The sequence below is a fragment of the Trichomycterus rosablanca genome, chromosome 5 (genome assembly GCF_030014385.1).
Source record: "Trichomycterus rosablanca isolate fTriRos1 chromosome 5, fTriRos1.hap1, whole genome shotgun sequence".
Taxonomy (NCBI): Eukaryota; Metazoa; Chordata; class Actinopteri; order Siluriformes; family Trichomycteridae; genus Trichomycterus; species Trichomycterus rosablanca.
Window position 1 is genome coordinate 49837716 of NC_085992.1, and position 24522 is coordinate 49862237.

The 24522-nt window shown below is 40.6% G+C and overlaps 1 protein-coding gene across 1 annotated transcript in view; it reads left to right on the forward strand.

The window, feature by feature from the left end:
* Window positions 1-24522, forward strand: part of cabp2a (calcium binding protein 2a) — a 40830-nt gene that overhangs the window by 10872 nt on the left and 5436 nt on the right. The window contains exon 3 of the mRNA XM_062996404.1: window positions 14666-14875. Coding sequence (XP_062852474.1) covers window positions 14666-14875 — 210 coding nt within the window. The remainder of the gene's footprint in view (window positions 1-14665; window positions 14876-24522) is intronic.

Consider the following 24522-nt stretch of genomic DNA (forward strand, 5'->3'; position numbering starts at 1 on the left):
CATTACTAGCCCTAAATTGCCCCCGTCCCAACTATTTTTGAAATGTGTTGCAGGTCTGAAATGCAGGAATGGATGTTTATTAATAAATAAAATGAAGTTGAGCAGATAAAACATGAAATATCTCAGGTTCATCCTGTCTGACATCAAATAAAAGTCAAAGTCAATGTAAGAAACTCTGTGTTTTTATTTTATTTGCATTTTTCATGCTTTCATGCTCTGATTTGAGGTTGTAATTGTTCTAGTGACTTTTTAAGGGTGAAACAAACAAACAAAAAAGCTTTCTAATAGATAATCTACAACGATTAAAAACTAAATAATTTACTGTAGATTAGTAAATAATGAAACAGCCGGCCATGTTTCACACACTCAGCATCAAACAGAAGTTTAGCATACTCATCATTTTAAATATTAATAGTGTTTTGTGTTTTACTGAGTTCTTATATTTGGATCTTTGGCTCTCTACCAGACTCATAACACCAGTCCATTTATTCCCTCTCTTCAACAGCACCAGGATTTTACTCCCCGTGTAATCTGAAATGTTTAGGATTAAAAGACCTCGAGTGGCCTCTGATTTCCTCCATTTTGCCCTCCCTTCCCTCTCTCATCTACCATCATCTCCTTGTTTCACTGTTAAATCACTCACTTGCAGCACTATATAGGAATAGTTGGTGATGCATAGTAGGAAAAGGGTAGAAATGGTACAGCAGAAGGATGAGAAGCAATAGAGACGAGGATAAAGGGAGGAAAAATGAGCAGAGTGAGGTGTAAATGACTGGATGTTGGGGAGTATTTCTGATCTGGATCCAACTCTATATGGGCTTCGTATTAACAGCAACTCTGTTATCATTACTAATCACTACTACCATTATTTTGGCTGATGTAAGTAACTGCACTGACGGATCAACGTTTGCGTAACATCAGTTCACAGGAAACAGTGAAAGGTAACAAACTGGGATTAGGAGGGTGGAGGGTCAGGAACGTAAGAAGATAAGTACAGGCGAGGGGAGAGAGTGTAAATGGGAGCCAAGACATCCAAAATGGGCAATATGAAAAAGGTAAGACGTTTAATTTATTAATATACAGCATGACAACTTTTGTGGTTGTATATTAATATTAAAAAAGAGATACATTTGGAAATATTAAACACAAAAGAGCTTTAGCATGTCTTATCGGTGTATGCTTCGTCTTTAGAAACTATTAAGCCTTGTATTAATGTTAACATTAAAACCACCTCCTTGTTTCTACACTCACTGTCCATTTTATCAGCTCCACTTACCATATAGAAGCACTTTGTAGTTCTACAATTACTGACTGTAGTCCATTTATGGACTTATGCGTTAATTTATGGACTTTATGCGTTAACACGCAGCGGCTGCTCTGGGGTCGAAAAAACGGTGTTTTTTTGTTGTTTTCAGGAAAAGTTTGTAAGTTTGTTTAAGACAGTTTTGTTTATAAACGTATGGAAACCACTTTTGACTTAGTTTACAACCGCCAGACACTGCTACAATTGAGAAAACAGTCAGAAACCAACCTGCAAGATGATCTGCAGCGAACTCTGCATGAACTCTGCCTACTTCGCGAACCAGACCTGCAGTCCTCGGTGTTACCTGAAGCAGGGGACCGGGGGAGGGGGCGCTGCAAGCGGTGCTCGAGGAAGCAGAAGCGTGGAAAGCGAGCTGGGGTCCGTGCTAGGCTAAAAGCTAACCCAAGCCGGCCGGCTCTACCATCGTTATTCCTCGCAAATGCATGCTCTCTGGAGAATAAACTGGACTGTATCAGACTTCAGCGAACTACCCAATGTGAGTACAGGGACTGTTGTGTTTTAATTTTCACTGAAACATGGCTTAGCGACAACATTCCAGACAGTGCCATTCAGCTAGACGGGCTAGCATCGTATCGCGCCGATAGAAATGCAGCTCAGTCCGGTAAAACACGAGGAGGAGGCGTTTGTGTTTACATTAACACCGAATGGTGCAAGGACTCTGTGCTTGTTGTGGCGTACTGTTCTCCGATGGTGGAATTTGCTATTGTTAGATGCAGACCTTTTTATTTACCACGGGAATTCACCAGCGTGCTTATTGTCGCGGTGTATCTTCCGCCCAGCGCGAACACGAAGGAAGCATTGAACGAACTTTACAGAGCCATCAGCGAACTGCAGAACACTCATCCAGACGGACTGTTTATTATCACTGGGGATTTTAATCATGCAAATCTCAAGTCTGTTCTCCCTAAATTCCATCAGCATGTGGACTTTGCTACGAGAGGAGCGAACACGCTGGATAATGTTTACACGAACATTGCCGGTGCGTACCGGGCGGAGCCCCGCCCCCACCTCGGATACTCAGACCACATCTCTGTAATGCTAATCCCAGCATACAGAGCACTCGTCAGGCGCTCCAGACCTGTACAGAAACAGGTGAAAACCTGGCCAGAAGGATCCATCTCTGCTCTTCAGGACTGTTTTGAGTGCACTGACTGGGACATGTTTAGGGAGGCTGCAACATACGGCGATTACACTGATCTAGAGGAGTACACGACTTCAGTGACCTGCTACATCAGCAAATGCATTGAGGACGTCACTACCACTAGTACCATCACTTCCAGACCCAACCAGAAGCCGTGGATGACTCCAGAGGTGCGTGCACTGCTGAGGGCCCGAGACTCCGCTTTTAAAGCAGGTGACCAGCCGGCTCTGAGAACAGCGAGAGCCAGACTGTCCCGGGCAATCCGAGAAGCAAAGCGCGCACACGGCCAGAACATCCACAGCCACTTCCAGAACAGCGGTGACACACGGCGCTTGTGGCAGGGCATCCAGGCCATCACCAACTACAGGATGACTCCACCCGTCTGTGACAGTAATGCCTCCCTTCCAGATGCGCTGAATGACTTCTACGCTCGGTTCGAGGCGCAGAACAACATGTTGGCGAGGAAGACGATCCCACCTTGTGACGACCAGGTGCTTCGTCTCACCACAGCGGACGTAAAGAGAACTCTGCACAGAGTCAACCCACGGAAAGCTTCTGGACCAGACAACATTCCTGGCCGAGTGCTCAAAGGATGTGCAGACCAGCTGGCAGATGTATTCACTGACATCTTCAACATCTCCCTGAGCAGCGCCATCGTTCCAACGTGCCTCAAGACGACCACCATTGTACCCGTGCCAAAGAAGTCATCTGTGTCATGCTTCAATGACTATCGTCCCGTAGCACTCACGCCTATCATCATGAAGTGCTTCGAGAAACTAGTCATGAGGCATATTAAGACCCTACTGCCTCCCACCATGGACCCACTACAGTTTGCGTACCGTCCTAACCGCTCAACGGACGACGCCATATCCACTACACAACACCTGGCTTCTACACACCTGGACAGAAAGAACACTTACGTCAGGATGCTGTTCATAGACTTTAGCTCAGTATTCAACACCATCATTCCTCAGCATCTAATTGGAAAGCTGAGCACGCTGGGCCTGAACACCTCTCTCTGCAACTGGATCCTGGATTTCTTGACTGAGAGACCTCAGTCCGTCCGGATCGGTAAGAACACCTCCAGCACCACCACACTGAGCACCGGCGCTCCCCAAGGCTGTGTGCTCAGTCCACTGCTGTTTACTCTGCTTACGCACGACTGTACAGCAATGCACAGTTCGAATTCCATCGTTAAGTTTGCAGACGACACAACTGTGGTGGGACTTATCAGCAACAACGATGAGTCAGCGTACAGAGAGGAGATACAACATCTAACGGACTGGTGCCAAGTCAACAACCTGTCTCTGAACGTGGATAAAACCAAAGAGATGGTCATTGACTTTAGAAAGACACTAAGGGACCACTCCCCACTGCACATCGATGGCTCATCTGTTGAGATTGTCAAGAGCACCAAATTTCTCGGTGTTCATCTGGAGGAGAATCTCACCTGGACCCTCAACACCAGTTCTATCACCAAGAAAGCCCAGCAGCGTCTCTACTTTTTGAGAAGACTGAGGAAAGCTCATCTGCCACCCCCCATTCTCACCACGTTCTACAGAGGAACAATCGAGAGCATCCTGAGCGGCTGCATCACTGTCTGGTTCGGAAATTGTACTGCGTCGGACCGCAGGACTCTCCAGCGAGTAGTGAGGACAGCTGAAAAGATCATCGGGGTCGCTCTTCCATCTCTCACGGACATTTTTAACACCCACTGCATCCGCAAAGCTCTCAGCATTGTGGACGATCCAACCCATCCATCACATGGACTTTTTACTCTGCTCCGGTCTGGGAGACGATACCGCAGCATCCGGACTAACACAACCAGACTGTGTAACAGTTTTATCCCTCAGGCAATCAGACTCCTCAATTCAGTACTGTAACAATTTCCTACGGACATTTTTCTGCTGCCACACACTGAACTGTATTGACTATGTTACTTGCATTTTTTGCACACCTCCTGGAACTGCACAAGTAATTTCTGCACCTTACTTGTATTTTTGCACCTTATTTACTTTTTAGGCACCTTATCGGCATTGCCAATTTTACGCTGCTAATGTACAACATGTCACTACCTCATGAACCATTGTACCATCTATTCACCATCATGTACTAACACTTGTCTTTAGTCCTGTCTTCTAATTACTTGTTTATATTAGGGATAATTAGGAATATCTTTTGTAGTTATTTATTATAGGATTTTTTGTATTTATTGTTGTATTTACAGTGTTTTGTATTGTCTTGCACTTTTTGTACCGTGTTACACCGTGATCCTAGAGGAACGCTGTTTCGTTTCAATATGTACTTGTATGTAGCTGAAATGACAATAAAACCTCTCTGACTCTGACTCTGACTTTATTTCTCTGCATGCTTTGTTAGCCCTCTTTCATGCTGTTCTTCAATGGTCAGGACCCCCACAGGACCACCACAGAGCAGGTATTATTTAGGTGGTGGATGATTCTCAGTACTGCAGTGACACTGACATGGTGGTGGTGTGTTAGTGTGTGTTGTGCTGGTATGAGTGGATCAGACACAGCAGCGCTGCTGGAGAAATAATACAGAGCTGTGGGGGTCCTGACCATTGAAGAACAGGGTGAAAGCAGGCTAAAAAAAAGCATTCAGAGAAACAGATGGACTACAGTCAGTAATTGTAGAACTACAAAGTGCTTCTGTATGGTAAGTGGAGCTGATAAAATGGACAGTCAGTGTATATATATATATATACAGTGTATCACAAAAGTGAGTACACCCCTCACATTTCTGCAGATATTTAAGTATATCTTTTCATGGGACAACACTGACAAAATGACACTTTGACACAATGAAAAGTAGTCTGTGTGCAGCTTATATAACAGTGTAAATTTATTCTTCCCTCAAAATAACTCAATATACAGCCATTAATGTCTAAACCACCGGCAACAAGAGTACACCCCTAAGAGACTACACCCCTAAATGTCCAAATTGAGCACTGCTTGTCATTTTCCCTCCAAAATGCCATGTGACTCGTTAGTGTTACTAGGTCTCAGGTGTGCATAGGGAGCAGGTGTGTTCAATTTAGTAGTACAGCTCTCACACTCTCTCATACTGGTCACTGAAAGTTCCAACATGGCACCTCATGGCAAAGAACTCTCTGAGGATCTTAAAAGACGAATTGTTGCGCTACATGAAGATGGCCAACACCCTGAAACTGAGCTGCAGCACAGTGGCCAAGATCATCCAGCGTATGAAAAGAGCATCCAGCGTTCCACTCAGAACAGACCTCGCGTTGGTCGTCCAAAGAAGCTGAGTGCACGTGCTCAGAATCACATCCAACTGCTGTCTTTGAAAGATAGGCGCAGGAGTGCTGTCAGCATTGCTGCAGAGATTGAAAAGGTGGGGGGTCAGCCCGTCAGTGCTCAGACCATACGCCGCACACTACATCAAATTGGTCTGCATGGCTGTCACCCCAGAAGGAAGCCTCTTCTGAAGTCTCTACACAAGAAAGCCCGCAAACAGTTTGCTGAAGACATGTCAACAAAGGACATGGATTACTGGAACCATGTCCTATGGTCTGATGAGACCAAGATGAATTTGTTTGGTTCAGATGGTCTCAAGCATGTGTGGCGGCAATCAGGTGAGGAGTACAAAGATAAGTGTGTCATGCCTACAGTCAAGCATGGTGGTGGGAAGGCCATGGTCTGGGGCTGCATGAGTGCAGCAGGTGTTGGGGAGTTACATTTCATTGAGGGACACATGAACTCCAATATGTACTGTGAAATACTGAAGCAGAGCATGATCCCCTCCCTCCGGAAACTGGGTCGCAGGGCAGTGTTCCAGCATGATAATGACCCCAAACACACCTCTAAGACGACCACTGCTTTATTGAAGAGGCTGAGGGTAAAGGTGATGGACTGGCCAAGCATGTCTCCAGACCTAAACCCAATAGAACATATTTGGGGCATCCTCAAGCGGAAGGTGGAGGAGCGCAAAGTCTCGAATATCCGCCAGCTCCGTGATGTCGTCATGGAGGAGTGGAAAAGCATTCCAGTGGCAACCTGTGAAGCTCTGGTAAACTCCATGCCCAGGAGAGTTAAGGCAGTTCTGGGAAATAATGGTTGCCACACAAAATATTGACACTTCAGGAACTTTCACTAAGGGGTGTACTCACTTTTGTTGCCGGTGGTTTAGACATTAATGGCTGTATATTGAGTTATTTTGAGGGAAGAATAAATTTACACTGTTATATAAGCTGCACACAGACTACTTTTTATTGGGTCAAAGTGTCATTTTGTCAGTGTTGTCCCATGAAAAGATATACTTAAATATCTGCAGAAATGTGAGGGGTGTACTCACTTTTGTGATACACTGTATATGGAATGAAAACTACCATAGAGCAATGCAAGTGTACCTTTGGTCATTAATTTTTCACTTCAAATCCCAAAATTTAAAAGGTTTCAGTTTTCAGTTTCGCTTCAAATAACAAACACACATTGATAGTAATAGCGTGACAACATGATCTGACCCCTGTTCTGATTTTAGGGGTCAAGACAACATTACAACGTCCAGTACGAAAATCGCTTCCTCACTTTGTTTATTTTTTTGCAGATAGAGCAAATATGTGCACGTCACAAATACAAACACAAAAGTCAGGACAACAGGACACGTCATTATTATTACTTTTTTAACACTTGTGTTTGATTTACACTGTCTACATAATAATATAAGCATGTAAGCGAGTGCAGGTGCATGCGTGTTTATTTCCGATTAAACACTGCGGTCAAGTCAGCCTCCACTTCGAAATGCTCAGTCAAATCAGCCCCCACGTTGTTTCTAAGGATGTGCGTATACTAAACATTACGGTAATAGCGTCTGGTAAAACTGATAAAAAAAAGTCACTGACGACGTGAACCTGACTACATCAGTTAAAAATTTATCAGTTAAAAATATATAAATATATCAGTTAAAAAAATTAAAAATATATCGGTTACAAATATATATAAATATATCAGTTAAAAAAAATGAATATATCAGTTAAAATATATATAAAAATATTACTTAAAAATATGAATATATCAGTTAAAATATATAAAACTATATCAGTAAAAAATATGAATATATCATCTAAAAATAAAAATATAAATATATCAGTTAAAAATATATAAATATATCAGTTACAATTATATAAATATATTAGTTAATATATATATTAGTCAATTTTTATATCAGTTAAAAATTTAATAATTAAATAAACCAATTTCTTCCTACAAACTGTATTTGGGATACAATTTCAAGCTTTGAAAAAAAGAGTTGCTAATAACCTGACATTATTATTTTACTTTAAATTTAAAGTCAACTAAAATTTAATCTTAGCTCTTTAATTGTTATTGTTATTAAAAGGACTCTACTTGTTTCCACACAACAATTTCACTTTGTAATGATAGTACACCATCTGTAGTTTACACTCAGTTTATGTCAAGCAATTCTGATCTATCATTTCTAAATTAAGGCCTTTATATTGTCACATTTCTATAATTTTCACTCTAGACTGTTATTAAAAGAATTCTCTAGTTTCCACAAAACAATTCCACTTCAAAATAACAGTACACCATCTGTAGATGTCATTCAGTTAATATCAAGCAATTCTGATGTGTCATTTCTAAATAAATGCCTTTTATATTGTAATATTTGTATTATTTTCACTCTAGACTGTTATTAAAAAGAATTCTCTAGTTTCCACAAAACAATTGCACTTTATAATGATAGTACACCATCTGTAGATGTCACTCAGTTAATATCAAGAATTGCTGATGTGTCATTTCTAAATAAATGTATTTATATTACCACATATCTATTATTTTAACTCTAGACTGTTATTAAAAAGAATTCTCTAGTTTCAACAGTTTTGAAAACTACGAGTTTTCAATGTGTGTTTGTTGTTATTTGAAAACAAACTGAAAACTGAAACCTTTTCAAATGTGATGACCAAAGCACCTGCGTTGTGTTTGGCGGAGCAATGAGGAAAAAGCGGGGTCTTAGAGCCTGCCCTGTTTCATTCAAGTGTCCATTTGTATATCAAGTTTCATGAAACTCAATATATATAAATTGAAACCTGATATATATAAATTGAAACCTGATATATATAAATTGAAATTTGATATATATAAATTAAAACCTGATATATATAAATTGAAATCTGATATACAGTGTATCACAAAAGTGAGTACACCCCTCACATTTCTGCAGATATTTAAGTATATCTTTTCATGGGACAACACTGACAAAATGACACTTTGACACAATGAAAAGTAGTCTTTGTGCAGCTTATATAACAGTGTAAATTTATTCTTCCCTCAAAATAACTCAATATACAGCCATTAATGTCTAAACCACTGGCAACAAAAGTGAGTACACCCCTTAGTGAAAGTTCCTGAAGTGTCAATATTTTGTGTGGCCACCATTATTTCCCAGAACTGCCTTAACTCTCCTGGGCATGGAGTTTACCAGAGCTTCACAGGTTGCCACTGGAATGCTTTTTCACTCCTCCATGACGACATCACGGAGCTGGCGGATATTCGAGACTTTGCGCTCCTCCACCTTCCGCTTGAGGATGCCCCAAAGATGTTCTATTGGGTTTAGGTCTGGAGACATGCTTGGCCAGTCCATCACCTTTACCCTCAGCCTCTTCAATAAAGCAGTGGTCGTCTTAGAGGTGTGTTTGGGGTCATTATCATGCTGGAACACTGCCCTGCGACCCAGTTTCCGGAGGGAGGGGATCATGCTCTGCTTCAGTATTTCACAGTACATATTGGAGTTGGTGTCCCTCAATGAAATGTAACTCCCCAACACCTGCTGCACTCATGCAGCCCCAGACCATGGCATTCCCACCACCATGCTTGACTGTAGGCATGACACACTTATCTTTGTACTCCTCACCTGATTGCCGCCACACATGCTTGAGACCATCTGAACCAAACAAATTAATCTTGGTCTCATCAGACCATAGGACATGGTTCCAGTAATCCATGTCCTTTGTTGACATGTCTTCAGCAAACTGTTTGCGGGCTTTCTTGTGTAGAGACTTCAGAAGAGGCTTCCTTCTGGGGTGACAGCCATGCAGACCGATTTGATGTAGTGTGCGGCGTATGGTCTGAGCACTGACAGGCTGACCCCCCACCTTTTCAATCTCTGCAGCAATGCTGACAGCACTCCTGCGCCTAGCGTTCAAAGACAGCAGTTGGATGTGACGCTGAGCACGTGCACTCAGCTTCTTTGGACGACCAACGCAAGGTCTGTTCTGAGTGGAACCTGCTCTTTTAAAACGCTGGATGATCTTGGCCACTGTGCTGCAGCTCAGTTTCAGGGTGTTGGCAATCTTCTTGTAGCCTTGGCCATCTTCATGTAGCGCAACAATTCGTCTTTTAAGATCCTCAGAGAGTTCTTTGCCATGAGGTGCCATGTTGGAACTTTCAGTGACCAGTATGAGAGAGTGTGAGAGCTGTACTACTAAATTGAACACAACTGCTCCCTATGCACACCTGAGACCTAGTAACACTAACAAATCACATGACATTTTGGAGGGAAAATGACAAGCAGTGCTCAATTTGGACATTTAGGGGTGCAGTCTCTTAGGGGTGTACTCACTTTTGTTGCTGGTGGTTTAGACATTAATGGCTGTATATTGAGTTATTTTGAGGGAAGAATAAATTTACACTGTTATATAAGCTGCACACAGACTACTTTTCATTGTGTCAAAGTGTCATTTTGTCAGTGTTGTCCCATGAAAAGATATACTTAAATATCTGCAGAAATGTGAGGGGTGTACTCACTTTTGTGATACACTGTATATAAATTGAACGTTTTAAAGTCATGTACTATAAAACACTGGCATTTAATTAAATACTAATTACTTAATTACTTAAGTAATACTTGTCTCTCTCTCTTAAATTTTATATACCAGGATATCAGCTTGTAAATCTACGTGATTTGGGATTCAGCTGGGCAGCTATAGTACGATGCTTTGTGTAAATGTGTGCACATTATTTAATCACAGAAGAGAGTTGGGTCTCCTGGATTATGGCAGTCATACCTCAATATCAAACACAGATCTGGACAATCTCATTCTTGAAGTGCTCGCATTGACACCAAATGCTGGTATATTGCAGGGAGTTTAAGAAGTCGACATCTAAGAGTGCAAAGGTGGCAAGTTCGCGAACGATTACGAATTTTAGATCCTGTTGGAAGAGCAGATTGTTAATGTGCGCACATTTACACAAAGCATCCGTACTATAGCTGCCCAGCTTAATCCTAAATCACGTAGATTTACAAGCTGATATCCTGGTATATGAAATCTAAGAGAGTATTTAATTAAATGCCAGTGTTTTATAGTACATGACTTTAAAACGTTGTTTAAGAGCAAGTCAAATTAATACATACTACGTTATATGGACAGTGCAACACATTGCAAATATTGTTGTATAGGCTGTTATTGTAAAACATAGTATGTCATTGTTATAGACAGAGTATATCCTATTGTAAATACAGTAATACTCCCTATGTACAATAAAACTTTTTGTTGCTGTAAATACACAATATAAATACAATAGATTCCTACAGATCTGTGTAATACATCCTATTGTTGTAAATACAGTAGTATGTTAATTTGCTGTAAATAAATAGCCAGTTTGATTTTGACAATTTGATTTAATGTGTTGCTTGCCTTTCATGGGAGAAAAACTGTTCAAAGCTACCAAGAATACTTCAAGATATTTTGACCTTTGTTCCAAAATATTCAAATTCATAGTCTGCTGTCCAGCTCAAATAAGAAAGTTATGCAGTTCCAAGAAATACTGCAGAATATGGTGCAGAAAAGTGGGTGGCTGTAAACAGTAACAGGAAATAACTTGAAAAGGCACAGGAAGTAGAATAACTTTCACAATGCTCTTTCAAGTTTCATTTTATATATATATATATATATATATATATATATATATATATATATATATATATATATATATATATCAAGTTTCAATTTATATACAGTATATCAAGTTTCAATTTATATCAAGTTTTAATTTATTTATATCAGGTTTCAATTTATATATATCAAGTTTCAATTAATATATACCAGCATTTGCTATATATTTCCTGTTTGGCTTGCCATAATATACACACTCTATATATATTTATATATATTACTGTTTTTGAATAGCTGATTGCAATTATAGACGTGATAGATTTGGCTCTGACTTATAGCACTCCAGCTGTGGTAATGAAGCCCCCTGGTGGCCCTCGGGCCCTAGGCAGCTGCTGCTTATGTTCAATAGGTAGAGCCACCTCTGTGTGTATTTAACACAGATGTTCAAGTACTTAAAACATGTTCAGAGCTAATAATAATAATTATTATTATTATTATTGTTATTATAATACAAAGCAAACCCCAAGTTGGGACGTTTTGTAAAATACAATAAAAAGAATGATCTTGCATCTTTATTTAACTGTCAAAAGTAGAAAGTAAAGAATTGCTCTGTTTTCACTGATCATTGTATTTTGTGAATATAAACACATTTAAAATTTGATGCCTGTAACACACTTAAAAGTTTGGACAGAGGCAAAATAAGAGTGAAAATATAAAAATGTATAAAATATTAAAGTACAGCGTTCCACAATAAGCAGTTCAGTTGGTAACAGGTGAAGGAATCATAAGTGGGTATAAAAGGAGGATCCAGTAAAGGATCAATGATGGGTTGTGGTGACGACTGAACACCACTGAACTTAAAAAGAAATAATTTAGATGGTCTTTCACCATCTACTGTCCACAATATTGTGAAAGGATTAAGTGAATCAGAGGCAGTGGTAGCTTAGTGGTTAAAGTACTGGACTTGTAATCAGAAGGTTCACAGTTTAAGCCCCACTGCTACCAAGTTGCCCCTGAACAAGGTCCTTAACCCTCAATTGTTTAAACCGTATTCAGTCGTAAATGTAAGTTGCTTTGGATAAAAGCGTCCGCTAAATGTCACAAATGTAAATGGAATTTGAAGAGAAAGGCAGAAAAGTGTGTGTCCTTTAATCCTCAGACAAGGTTGCATGAGAAACCGTCATGTTACTGTGCTAAATATAACAACATGGACTTGGAAGTATTCAGAAAACTGTTGTTACTCAACACAGTCCACCGCTGCAGCAAGAAATGAATGCTGTACATCAGTTATATGCAGAAACAAATGTGCTGTGGTCAGACGAGTCCACGGTTCAGCTTGTTTTTTTGGGAGAAAACGGTCGTCAAGTTCTCTTTGACACAAATGAAAAGGACCATCCAGACTGTTATCAGTGAAAGGCACAATGCCAACATCTCTCATGGTATTGGGGGTGCATTGACGCAGAGGCGTATCTTGGGATTTCAGAGGAACACATGCCGCCATCGAGACGACGATTATTTCAGTCAAGTCAAGTTTATTTATATAGCGCTTTTTACAATAGACATTGTCTCAAAGCAACTTTACAGAATCCAGGACCAACAGATACAAAATCAAAAACCCCTGTTGAGCAAGCTGAGGGCAACAGTGGCAAGGAAAGACTCCCTTAAAATTACAGGAAGGAACCTCGAGAGGAACCAGACTCAGACTCAGCAGGGACCCCCGTCCTTCTTGGGTGGTCTGGAGAATAATTTGAATAAATAGGATTTACACAAATCATACAAACACAAATTAAAATGAACTAAAAGTTATAACTAGCCAAAATAATTGGAGTTATTATTCAGTCCAGTCTGTGATACAGTCTGTAGTGAGTTCTTGACATTCTTGGTGAAAACATGCCAGGTTTCCGTCACATCTGGCAGGAGCAGCATTGTTGGCTCGGCAGTCTCGACTTCATTCCTTAACCTCAGGTGGGTAAACAGGTTTCCATTAGAACCACCTCGGGGTAAAACAACAGAGAATGTAATAAAAAATGTAAAATGTGAATTAAGTAAAATATCAGTTTTACATAGTTTTAGACTCCGGCAGCCCTAATTATTACAGCATAACTAAAAGGGAGAGCGAGCAGGTAACAAGGTCATGAAGGCTTTCGCAGGACATCAGCGCCCACCTCCCCCACTGTCATCAAACCTGAGTGATCACTACAAGTTTCTAAGACCAAGAACCCCCAAGCTCTGCGTCTTTGTCTATATTCGGGGTGGACAGCTCCGGTCCCAGAGTCCAGAAGCTGGATGCAACCAGAAGCCAACACGCAGCGCCAGCAAATCTGACAAAACACACGAGCACCAGACCGCCCAGACCCCAGATCTCCAGGACCGGAGCCACACACCCCTAGTCTGGAAAAAACTAATCAAAAGCCTGAGTAAATAAATACGTTTTCAATCCAAACTTGAACATCGAGACGTGTCCGAGTCCCGGACAGAGGCAGGAAGATTATTCCAAAGTTGTGGAGCTTTGTAAGAAAATGCTTTTCCACTAGCCGTGATCTTTTTAATTCTAGGAACTATAAGTAACCCTGCATCTTGTGAACGAAGTGGACGCGCTGGGTTGTAGTGATCAATAAATTCACTCAGATACTGTAGAGCCAGACCATGTAGCGCTTTATAAGTTAGTAAAAGTATTTTGTAATCAATGCGGAATTTAACTGGCAGCCAGTGTAGAGACGATAGAACAGGACTAATATGATCAAACTTTCTAGTTCTGGTTAGCACAAATATTTTGCGAATATCTGGGAATTTCAGCAAGATGAAACCAGCCATCATTCTGTATGCCCTACAATCACAGACACAGTGTGTGTGTGCTTGAGTGGCCTGCCTGCAGTCCAGATCTTTTTCTCATTGAAAGTGTACGGTGCAGCATGAAGAGGAGAACCAAACAACCGAGACCACGGACTGTCAAGCAGCTGAAGTTTCGTATCAAGCAAGAACGGAGAAAATTCGACTTACAAAACTGAAACCGTTAGTGTCCCCGGTTCTGCAAATATTTATAAGTCTTATTAATAGGAGAGGTGATGGAACACGGGGTAAACACACCTCTGTCCCAACTTTTTTGAGTGTGTTGCAGGCATCAAATTCTAAATGTGTTTATATTTCCGAACAAAACATCCCGACTTTTTTGGAAAGTAGTTTGTATTCACACTTACCGTTCAGTTCCAAAGCGACTGACTATTTGGCATCTGGCTCAACACAGACTGTATAAATGTTAGTTATGTTGGGATTGTGATGGTGGATAACTGTGTGGTTCCCGCTGAAGGGCCTCGGGCCCCTGGAGACAGGTTCAGACCCTCTGGCAGCGGCGATGCTCGGGTCCATGCGACGCACAGACGACGAGGATGACGGATCGAACAGCGAGCGAGAGTTCGATGATCCGATGTGCGCTCTGGTCCAGAACTGCACCGTGCTGCACAGCATTGTGGGTCCAGCCTGCATCTTCCTCCGACAGGGATTTGCTCAGGCCCAGCTCGTATGTCCGCACGCACACACACACACACACACATACCTCAAACAGAGATACAAGAAAGTGTATTTAAACCTGTTAGAATGATCTGGATCTTTTTATTAATTACATGTAAAAAAGGAATGCAAAAACAACTTACAGTACTGGGACAGCATAGTGTCTAAGCAATTGAGGGTTAAGGGCCTTGCTCAGGGGCCCAACATTAACAACCCGACAGTAGTGTGGCTTGAACCAGCGACCTTTTGATTACTAGTCCAGTACCTTAACCGTTTAGATGTTAAATGATGCAAGGCAGTACAGTAATGGAGTGGGTAGAGCTGTCACCTCACAGCAAGAGGGGTGTGTGTTCGGATCCCTGGCTGGGCGGCCAGGGACCTTTCTATGTGGAGTTTGCATGTTCTCCCTGTTACTGTATGGGTTTCCTCCCACGAGTTTAAAAAAAACAAAACATGCACTCAGGTCAATTGTGTGTGTGTTTGTGTGTGTGTTTTTTCTGTGACTGGCGACCTGTCTGGGGTGTTTCCTACCCTTCACCCAATGAATCAGACCCACCACGACCCTGACCAAGTGGTATAACAGACAATAATTGAATGAGTGAATAAATGATGCAACAAGACACTGACCTAAAGCATACAAGTAAAACTACGAGGAATCTTCAATAAGTTTCCTCACTTGTATATTGTGGTTATAAGCGGTGAGGGTGCAGTAGGAGGAGTAATCGGTCGTGTCTGAGAGACTGAGAGACGCTTATAGTCCGGATTTAGCTCCATCTAACTTCCACCTTTTTAAAGAAGCTTTAAGGGGAAGAAGATTTTCATGTGATGATGATGTGAAAGCAGCGCTGCAGCAGTGGTGTCACGATTCGAGCATGTGTTCCTGTGCTCCTGCCACGCCCACCTTTCCAGGAGCACATTGTGGAGGAGTGTTTCCCCCAATCCAATCCGTTCCCTACTCACTCCGCCTCTCCACTCCGCCTCCGTTTGCACGTTCACGTGGAGTGCTCGCCACATTAAGGGCTGTCCCAAAGTAATCAGGACGGAGGGGGAGTGCACTATACAACCCTTCAGCAGCAAGTGAACACAAGAGCACACTCAACCACCACAATCCATGGAAGTGCAGCTAGGAAAGGAGAACAGAGGAAACACCTTACACATGTAGGGTCTGACATCATGTTCAGTAAAATATGATATTAGGTTTCCTCATAAGTGTTAGAGCAAATTTAGGCACAGTCTTCTTCTGTCTTTTTAAAGAAAGTAATGGAATATGTGACTGGTGAATTTAAACTTCATAAATGGCAAAATTATTTTACCCCAACAATACTATCACTAACATTATTATCATATTTAACACCATTTTTTTGAGAATTAAAACATAACTATACATTTATGCTAGTTATAAAGTAGCAGGTGCTTGCGTCTCCTGAGCTCGTATTCCCGCTTAGAGATGCTGAAATGATAACGGAGTGCAAGACATGACCTGTAGCCATGGTGACGGCAGCTTCCTTCTTCCGCTCGAAAGCAAAGAGGGCGTCCCAAAGTTGACTCCTGAATTTAGACCCTCCCCTTAATGGGAAGCTCCCATCACAGCACAGAGTGTGGCTTCATATGGAGTGTGACTCTGTAGTGGAGTGTTAGTGAGGAGGGAATGGTTTGGGAAAGGCTGTTTGTTTTCGGTTACAGGCCAACGCCCCCTCAGTATGATTGGTTCCCTCAGCTAATTAGCCCCAGCTGCCCCTCATCTGAGGGTATTTAAGAGGGGAGCTGGGAAGTTCAGAGGAAGTTCATTCCACCACTTGGGTGCTAGAACAGAGAAGAGCCTTGATGCTCGTCTTCCTTTAGTGCTGGGTGGAGGATCAAGTCGAGCGAGACTAGTGGCTCGGAGGTTGCGTGGTACAGAGCGGGATTTGATTAGGCCTCGAAGGTAGCTTGGGGTCCATTTTTGGCTTTGTAGGCGAGCATCAGTGTTTTAAACTGAATGCGTGCAGCTACAGGAAGCCAGTGAAGAGTTTTGCCTTTTGTAGCGACTCTGTTCTGCTGGTTTGGTGTCCTTGAATTTACTAAGATTTAATTCCGTCCATTCGCCTGTTTGCTTTTGCCTTGGTCTGTTAGCTTTAGCCTCTTTAGCCTTGTTTAGCCCTGTTAGCCCAGTTTAGCTCTGTTTGTTCCTGTTTTATTCCTATTTGCTTTTGTCTTAGTCCATTTCATGTTCAGCTTTGTTTGTTTGTGATTAGCATTAGCATTTAGTTTAGTCCTAGCTTTGTTTGCAGGTTTAGATTAGCTTAGTTCATGTTTAGTTAGCATTTAGCTTAGCATAGGTTACATGTGTTTGTATCTGGTCTTGTCTTGTAACCTGTCTTGTGTAATCCTGTCGTGTCTTTTGTTATAATGAAATACTTTTGTTAACATCTCTGCGTGTGTGTCCGTCCCACTTGTCTGTCACAGCCCATATAGCGCTACGAATGGCTCAACCGAGCACGTTTTGCTGATGGCGTTAAAAAGTTGGTACGATGCTGGAAACATGATGGACTTTGTTTGAAATTCTTAATAAATAGAGTTTAAAAAGTTTTTGAAGATGACAACACCAACAACAAACAGGCTTTGTTTAACAGAACCGGCTTTAATAAAAGATCTAAGGAAGTTCAGGTCTGGTCAGTTTTTGGCTTTGTAGACGAGTATCAGAGTTCTAAATGAAATATGGGCGGCTACAGGAAGCCGGTGAATAGAGCTCAGTGGTGGGGTGAGGCAGCAGCGCTTCAGATGATTGAAAACCGGGCGTGTAGTTGCATTTTATATAAGTTGCAGAGGTCTGAAGAATCTGCATGGCTTCATGGAGAGGAATGGCTGATGTTGGTTCTGATGTTGTAGAGCAGAGGTGGGGAACCTTTTACCCACTGAGAGCCAGATTAATAATTACATATCTGGTCACGGGTCACATACTACAATGATGCAACATACAGCCAAATAATATAGGCTTTATAAATACATGATGCTGATGGTATGTAGTGTTTATGCAGTATTTGATCTCAGACTTACCTTACCATCTGGTCTTGACCAGCTTGATGTTGTGGCAACACGCAACTGGTTCTCCAAGTTGATGTCTGTTAGTCTTGAACGCAGTTGGTTTTTTGCAAGTGACAGCTTTGAGAAGAACTTTTCACAGTGGTATGTGGTTCCAAACAGTGATGCCATCTTAAGTGCACGGTCCCTTAAAAAGTCCACTTATATTTTGCTTGTAGAATTCTAGCAGGTCCATGTTGCTGTGCCTGGCACGTAGTTCAATGACCTCTAGCTGCACGCACTCTGGTACATCAGCTGCATTTACATTTAACGGTGATGCAAAAATGTTACGCTCTTGTTCTTTTGCTTTCACGTTTTGAAATCGTTGGGAAAACACCTCCAGGAAATCAGCACATTCCTTTGCATATCCTGTTGTTCTCTCAGGCACAGGATTGTGATCACGAAGAGTAGGGAAATTCCCGGTGTTCCCCTTTTCGAGTTGCATTTGCCACAACTTTAATTTGGCTTGAAATGACTTCACATGAGAAAGGAGTGTGACCAGGACATCACTGAGTTTCTCCACACTGTAAGCCCGGATAAGTTCAATCTACTTAAAAAATTTGAGGAAACCGGTTGCCTTAAAAAAGTTAAGTAATGTATAATGAAAACTTGAGTTAGCATAACTTAAAACATTAAGTTATTACACCTAAAAGGCAAGTTGATTAAACTTTCTTTTTTTTGTTATACCAACTGCTTTTCCCAATAATTCTACTTAATATCTTGAGCTCAATGGAAAAAACTATTGATTTTTTCTTAGTTTTCATGTTAATTACATTTTAAATATGAATTACAAATGTTTATAGAGAAACAGACACAATTATAAAATTATTTTTCTTTATTTCACTTCAGAAGTATTTACTTAAAATACATGTCAAGAAAACATCTTTAAAACTGTACAAACTGTATATAAAGTTCTGATGAAACACAAACAGCTCCTCACAGTAACCATGAACATTAATAGCATTAATTAAGGATTAAAATAAAGCAAGCCAGCACACTCTTTGCTTCGTATGAAGGCTAGCATGCTAACATGCTAGCATGTAGCCTAAATACGGCAAATAAAGCAGCGCGGTTTGATTATTTATTTAGTGTCAACATTAAGATTATTTATTTTAAACAAAATTGTTAAGTAAAGTACAACACTTACCAAAATTAGACGGAAGATGAAAAAGCCCCATCAGACTGGTGTACATGCTACTCAAAAATAGCATAATGAGGAAGAAAATGTTTGTCCACTTAGTTTAACAAAGGTTCCACTTCACAAAAGACATTTCAGGAAGACAAGTTTACTTTTGCAAAAAGCCTTTAATGAAAAGTAAAAAGTAATTTGCAACAACAGGTTTCAAAAGTTAAAACAAATGGCTGCCTGATTCACCAACAGCAAGCTGAAAAAAGGCGGACTTACATGTAAATGGTGGCGTTTTTCTGTTTTATTACCTTAACTTAACTTTTTTAAGTTAATCTGATAGAAAAGTAATTTTTTTTGTTTAGTAAACTTAAATCTTTTAGCACATTTAAATATGTACTCAAATTAGTACAATGTACTCCGCATTTTATAGTAGAGCAAAAAAACTTAAATAATTTATGTATGTTGTACTAAAAATGTTTGATTAAATATAAAGTCCGGGCTTACAGTGCACATATTTCCCTTTTATTTTCATGAAACTTTTCACAGCATCTCTGAGTTCATAAAATCGCTTCAACATGTTTGCCCTGCTTAGCCATCGCACCTCACATTAGTAAACCAAATCTCCATAGTCTGTGTCCAGGCTTTTTAAGAATTCCTTGAATTGTCTGTTATTCAGCCCTCTACTTTAAATGTTCGCACAAGAAATGACCGTCGCCATCACATCTTTCACACAAAGTGACTGTGAGCACAGATTTTCTTGGTGAATGATAAAGTGACATGTAACTAAATTGCTTGGATCCAGACCAAGAAGTGTCATTTGTTTTTTTCAGAAGTGCCACCAATCCTTTATGTGTCCCCACCATTGCTGGTGCACCGTCTGTAGTAACTCACACCACTTAGTTTGTTGAGAGATAAACCATAGAAGTGCACTGTTATTATTAGCTTTTCAAAAATGTCCTTACCTCTGGTTGTATCGTGCACGCCCTCCAATGAAAGAAAAATCCGATGTAATTCCACGTACAAAAATTGCCAACTGGCTGGTGGTTGTGTACGGAGAGACACACCCTAAGAGCACTCTAATCAGCCAGCAGAGGTCTTAATTGCACCAGTCTGACAGAGAGACACCCCATCCAGCTTAGTCCCGCCCACCTGAACAACAGGCCAATCGTTGTTCATGTGGCCACTCAGCCTTCAGCCGGCAGGCAGAGCTGAGATTTGATATGATGTATTCGAGATCCAGCTCTGGTTCCAGCTTGTTTACCAGAGGTGGAAAGTAACGAATTACATTCTCTCGCGTTACTGTAACTGAGTAGTTTTTTTTTGTGTACTTGTACTTTTTAAAGTAGATTTTACAACCTGTAATTTTACTTTTACTTAAGTATGTTTTGTATTAAGAATTGTAATTTGCTACATTTTAAATAACATTCGTTACTGAGTAAAAAAAAATGCTAAAAAATCGCGTCTGGGAAACTGCTGCAGTGAATTCTGCGATGAAAAATAAACTGGTGCTAAAATAAAAGAACTGTAATCTAGGTATAGAGGAGGGAGGGAAGGACGATTTTAAAAGTTGAACATGTTTGGAGTTTGATGTTTCGTTATTTGATAACAGTCTGATGTCAAAGAATGGTAAAGTTTTGTCTAATACATCTTGAAGGTTTTCCTCTCATTTAGTGAAAGTCACAACACTTGTAACCTTGACTTGTTGTGAGTTATGAGATCTGCAGTATGATGTTGTTTGGTATTTGTTGGTGATGAAAAAGAAGGCTGGTCTATAGAATCCACAATTAATGCCAACTTCAGTGGTTATACAGTTTGAAAAAGTTTTATGGGATGGTCTGTACTAAAATGACACATTACACATCCCTAAATGTTTTATATGTTGTGAGATATACTGGTGCTGGTCATAAAATGAGAATATCATGAAAAAGTTGATTTATTTTAGTAATTCCATTCAAAAAGTGAAACTTGTATATTATATTCATTCATTACACACAGACTGATATATTTCAAATGTTTATTTCTTTTAATGTTGATGATTATAACTGACAACGAATGAAAACCCCAAATTCAGTATCAGTATAGAATATTGTGACAAGATACAATATTGAAGACACCTCTAATCAGCTGATCAGCTAATGAACTCAAAACACCTGCAAAGGCCTTTAAATGGTCTCTCAGTCTAGTTCTGTAGGCTGCACAATCATGGGGAAAACTGCTGACTTGACAGTTGTCCAAAAGACGACCATTGGCACCTTGCACAAGGAGGGCAAGACACAAAAGGTCATTGCTAAAGAGGCTGGCTGTTCACAGAGCTCTGTGTCCAAGCACATTAATAGAGAGGCGAAGGGAAGGAAAAGATGTGGTAGAAAAAAGTGTACAAGCAATAGGGATAACCGCACCCTGGAGAGGATTGTGAAACAAAACCCATTCAAAAATGTGGGGGAGATTCACAAAGAGTGGACTGCAGCTGGAGTCAGTGCTTCAAGAACCACCACGCACAGACGTATGCAAGACATGGGTTTCAGCTGTCGCATTCCTTGTGTCAAGCCACTCTTGAACAAGAGACAGCGTCAGAAGCATCTCGCCTGGGCTAAAGACAAAAAGGACTGCTGAGTGGTCCAAAGTTATGTTCTCTGATGAAAGTAAATTTTGCATTACCTTTGGAAATCAAGGTCCCAGAGTCTGGAGGAAGAGAGGAGAGGCACAGAATCCACGTTGCTTGAGGTCCAGTGTAAAGTTTCCACAGTCAGTGATGGTTTGGAGTGCCATGTCATCTGCTGGTGTTGGTCCACTGTGTTTTCTGAGGTCCAAGGTCAACGCAGCCGTCTACCAGGAAGTTTTAGAGCACTTCATGCTTCCTGCTGCTGACCAACTTTATGGAGATGCAGATTTCATTTTCCAACAGGACTTGGCACCTGCACACAGTGCCAAAGCTACCAGTACCTGGTTTAAGGACCATGGTATCCCTGTTCTTAATTGGCCAGCAAACTCGCCTGACCTTAACCCCATAGAAAATCTATGTGGTATTGTGAAGAGGAAGATGCGATACGCCAGACCCAACAATTCAGAAGAGCTGAAGGCCACTATCAGAGCAACCTGGGCTCTCATAACACCTGAGCAGTGCCACAGACTGATGGACTCCATGCCACGCCGCATTGCTGCAGTAATCCAGGCAAAAGGAGCCCCAACTAAGTATTGAGTTCTGTACATGCTCATACTTTTCATCTTCATACTTTTCAGTTGGCCAACATTTCTAAAAATCCTTTTTTTGTATTGGTCTTAAGTAATATTCTAATTTTCTGAGATACTGAATTTGGGGTTTTCATTAGTTGTCAGTTATAATCATCAACATTAAAAGAAATAAACATTTGAAATATATCAGTCTGTGTGTAATGAATGAATATAATATACAAGTTTCACTTTTTGAATGGAATTACTGAAATAAATCAACTTTTTCATGATATTCTAATTTTATGAGCATTACACAGGAGAGCCACACCCTTTCCTGTTAAACAAGTTACTCTGAGTACCTTTTAAATGGGTTGAGTAGATTTTTAGACTAGTAATTTTACTCGTACTTAAGTAAAAATTCATTAAAGTAATAGTACTTTTACTTGAGTACAATATTTTAGTACTCTTTCCACCTCTGGATTTTACCGCTGCGCCACCTGAGCGGCCGTATTCTCCACAAATTAAACATACTGGCTTTCCTTTTACTTCAACAAAAAAGAAATCCGTTGTACATTTTTCTTGAAAGACGCGACATTCATCGTCAACTTTCCTGCGCTTCGACATTTTTACAAACTTCAACAAACCAAAAGCCGTAGGCCTGTGGTTAAGGTACTGAACTAGTAACCAGAAGGTCGTTGGTTCAAGCCCCATCTCTGCCAGGTTGCTGATGTTGGGCCCTTAACCCTCAGTTGCTCAGACTGTATCCTGTAACTGTAATGTAAGTCGCTTTGGATAAAGGCGTCTGCTAAATGCTGAAAATGTAAATGTAAAAAGACGCAGCTAATTGGATGAATCTACAGTCACGGTTGTCGCAGCTCATTGGTTAATTTGGTATAAGCGTCATCATTAATTGCAGGGACAGAGACCGCTGGGCTGCTTTGTTTGCCTTGTTGCTACGCGGCACTAAAAAGGATTATGCGGAACAGATGATTATGATGATTAATTGCATAAAGCCCAAACGATAAAATCTAGCAAATATATGGGGGGCCACATTTGATTGAGCGGGGGGCCGTGTACAGTTCCCCACCCCTGCTCTAGTATTAGTACAGTATACAAGCAATGTATACATTAAATGTTAAACACAAATATACAAACTATAAGACTATATACAGGCAATATACAGATATGTAAGTTAGCACAACATGTAGGATGAGTACTACAGTGTAGTCAATTGGCAGCAGGTGAATATTGTCGCGCTTAAGTCTGTATTGTCAGTCATTTATTTATTTAGGAGGGAGATGAGGCCTGTGGGAAGAAACTGCTCTTGAATCTGGAAGTTTTAGTGTGGATGGACCTGTAGCGGCAGTCGGAGGGGAGCGGTTGAATGAAGTTATGGCCAGGGTGTGAGGAGTCAGTAATAATTTTCTCTGCCCGTCTCTTGGTCCTTGAAGAGCACAAGTCCTGGAGGGAGGGCAGAGGAGCACCAATGATTTTCTCTGATGACTTTACCAGTCGCTGCAGTCTGTTCCTGTGTTGTGTTGCGGCTGCTCCAAACCAGACTGTGATGGAAGTGCACAGAACTGATTCTATTGCAGCAGTGTAGAACTGTCTTTGCATTTCATTTATTAATATTATTAATATGATTATTAATATTATGAAGAGAATAAACCATTACTGTAAACTATAACTGCAGGCTGAGTCTCATATATATTACATAACTATTGAAATAATACAGCAAAAATGCTATAAAAATGCTTTATCAATTGTTTTGTTTTGTTTAGTTTTTGGGTGTACAAGGTTCTGTGAGTGTCATTCTAAGGTTCTAGGGTTGTGTATTTACATTATATTGTTGTACTACCGTCACAGTACATTACAGCTCAACATACACGTCAGGATAAACATGGAACAACAAACTCATGGTAAAATTTAGAAAAATATATAAATAAATAAATAATTTAAAATTACATAATAAAAATAATAATAAGTAAAAATACATAATAACCAGTAATATAGAATCTCTGTCTCTCTCTCGCGCTATCTCTCTCTCTGTGTCTCTCTCTCTCTCGTTATGTTGGTTACGTAAGAGAGAAACTGTGTTCACCCTTTTATAATCCACTGATGATCTTAATGTCCATCTGCAGCCCTGCCAGTTCACAACAGTAATCCCCTAAATACAGAAGCAGCGGGACGAGTATTTAAAGCTCAAACCCTGATAAAACAACGACTTATCACAGAATAAATCAGTCCAACACTCCCACCTACTCCATCTATCTACCACTGGATTTACTGTTTCATTT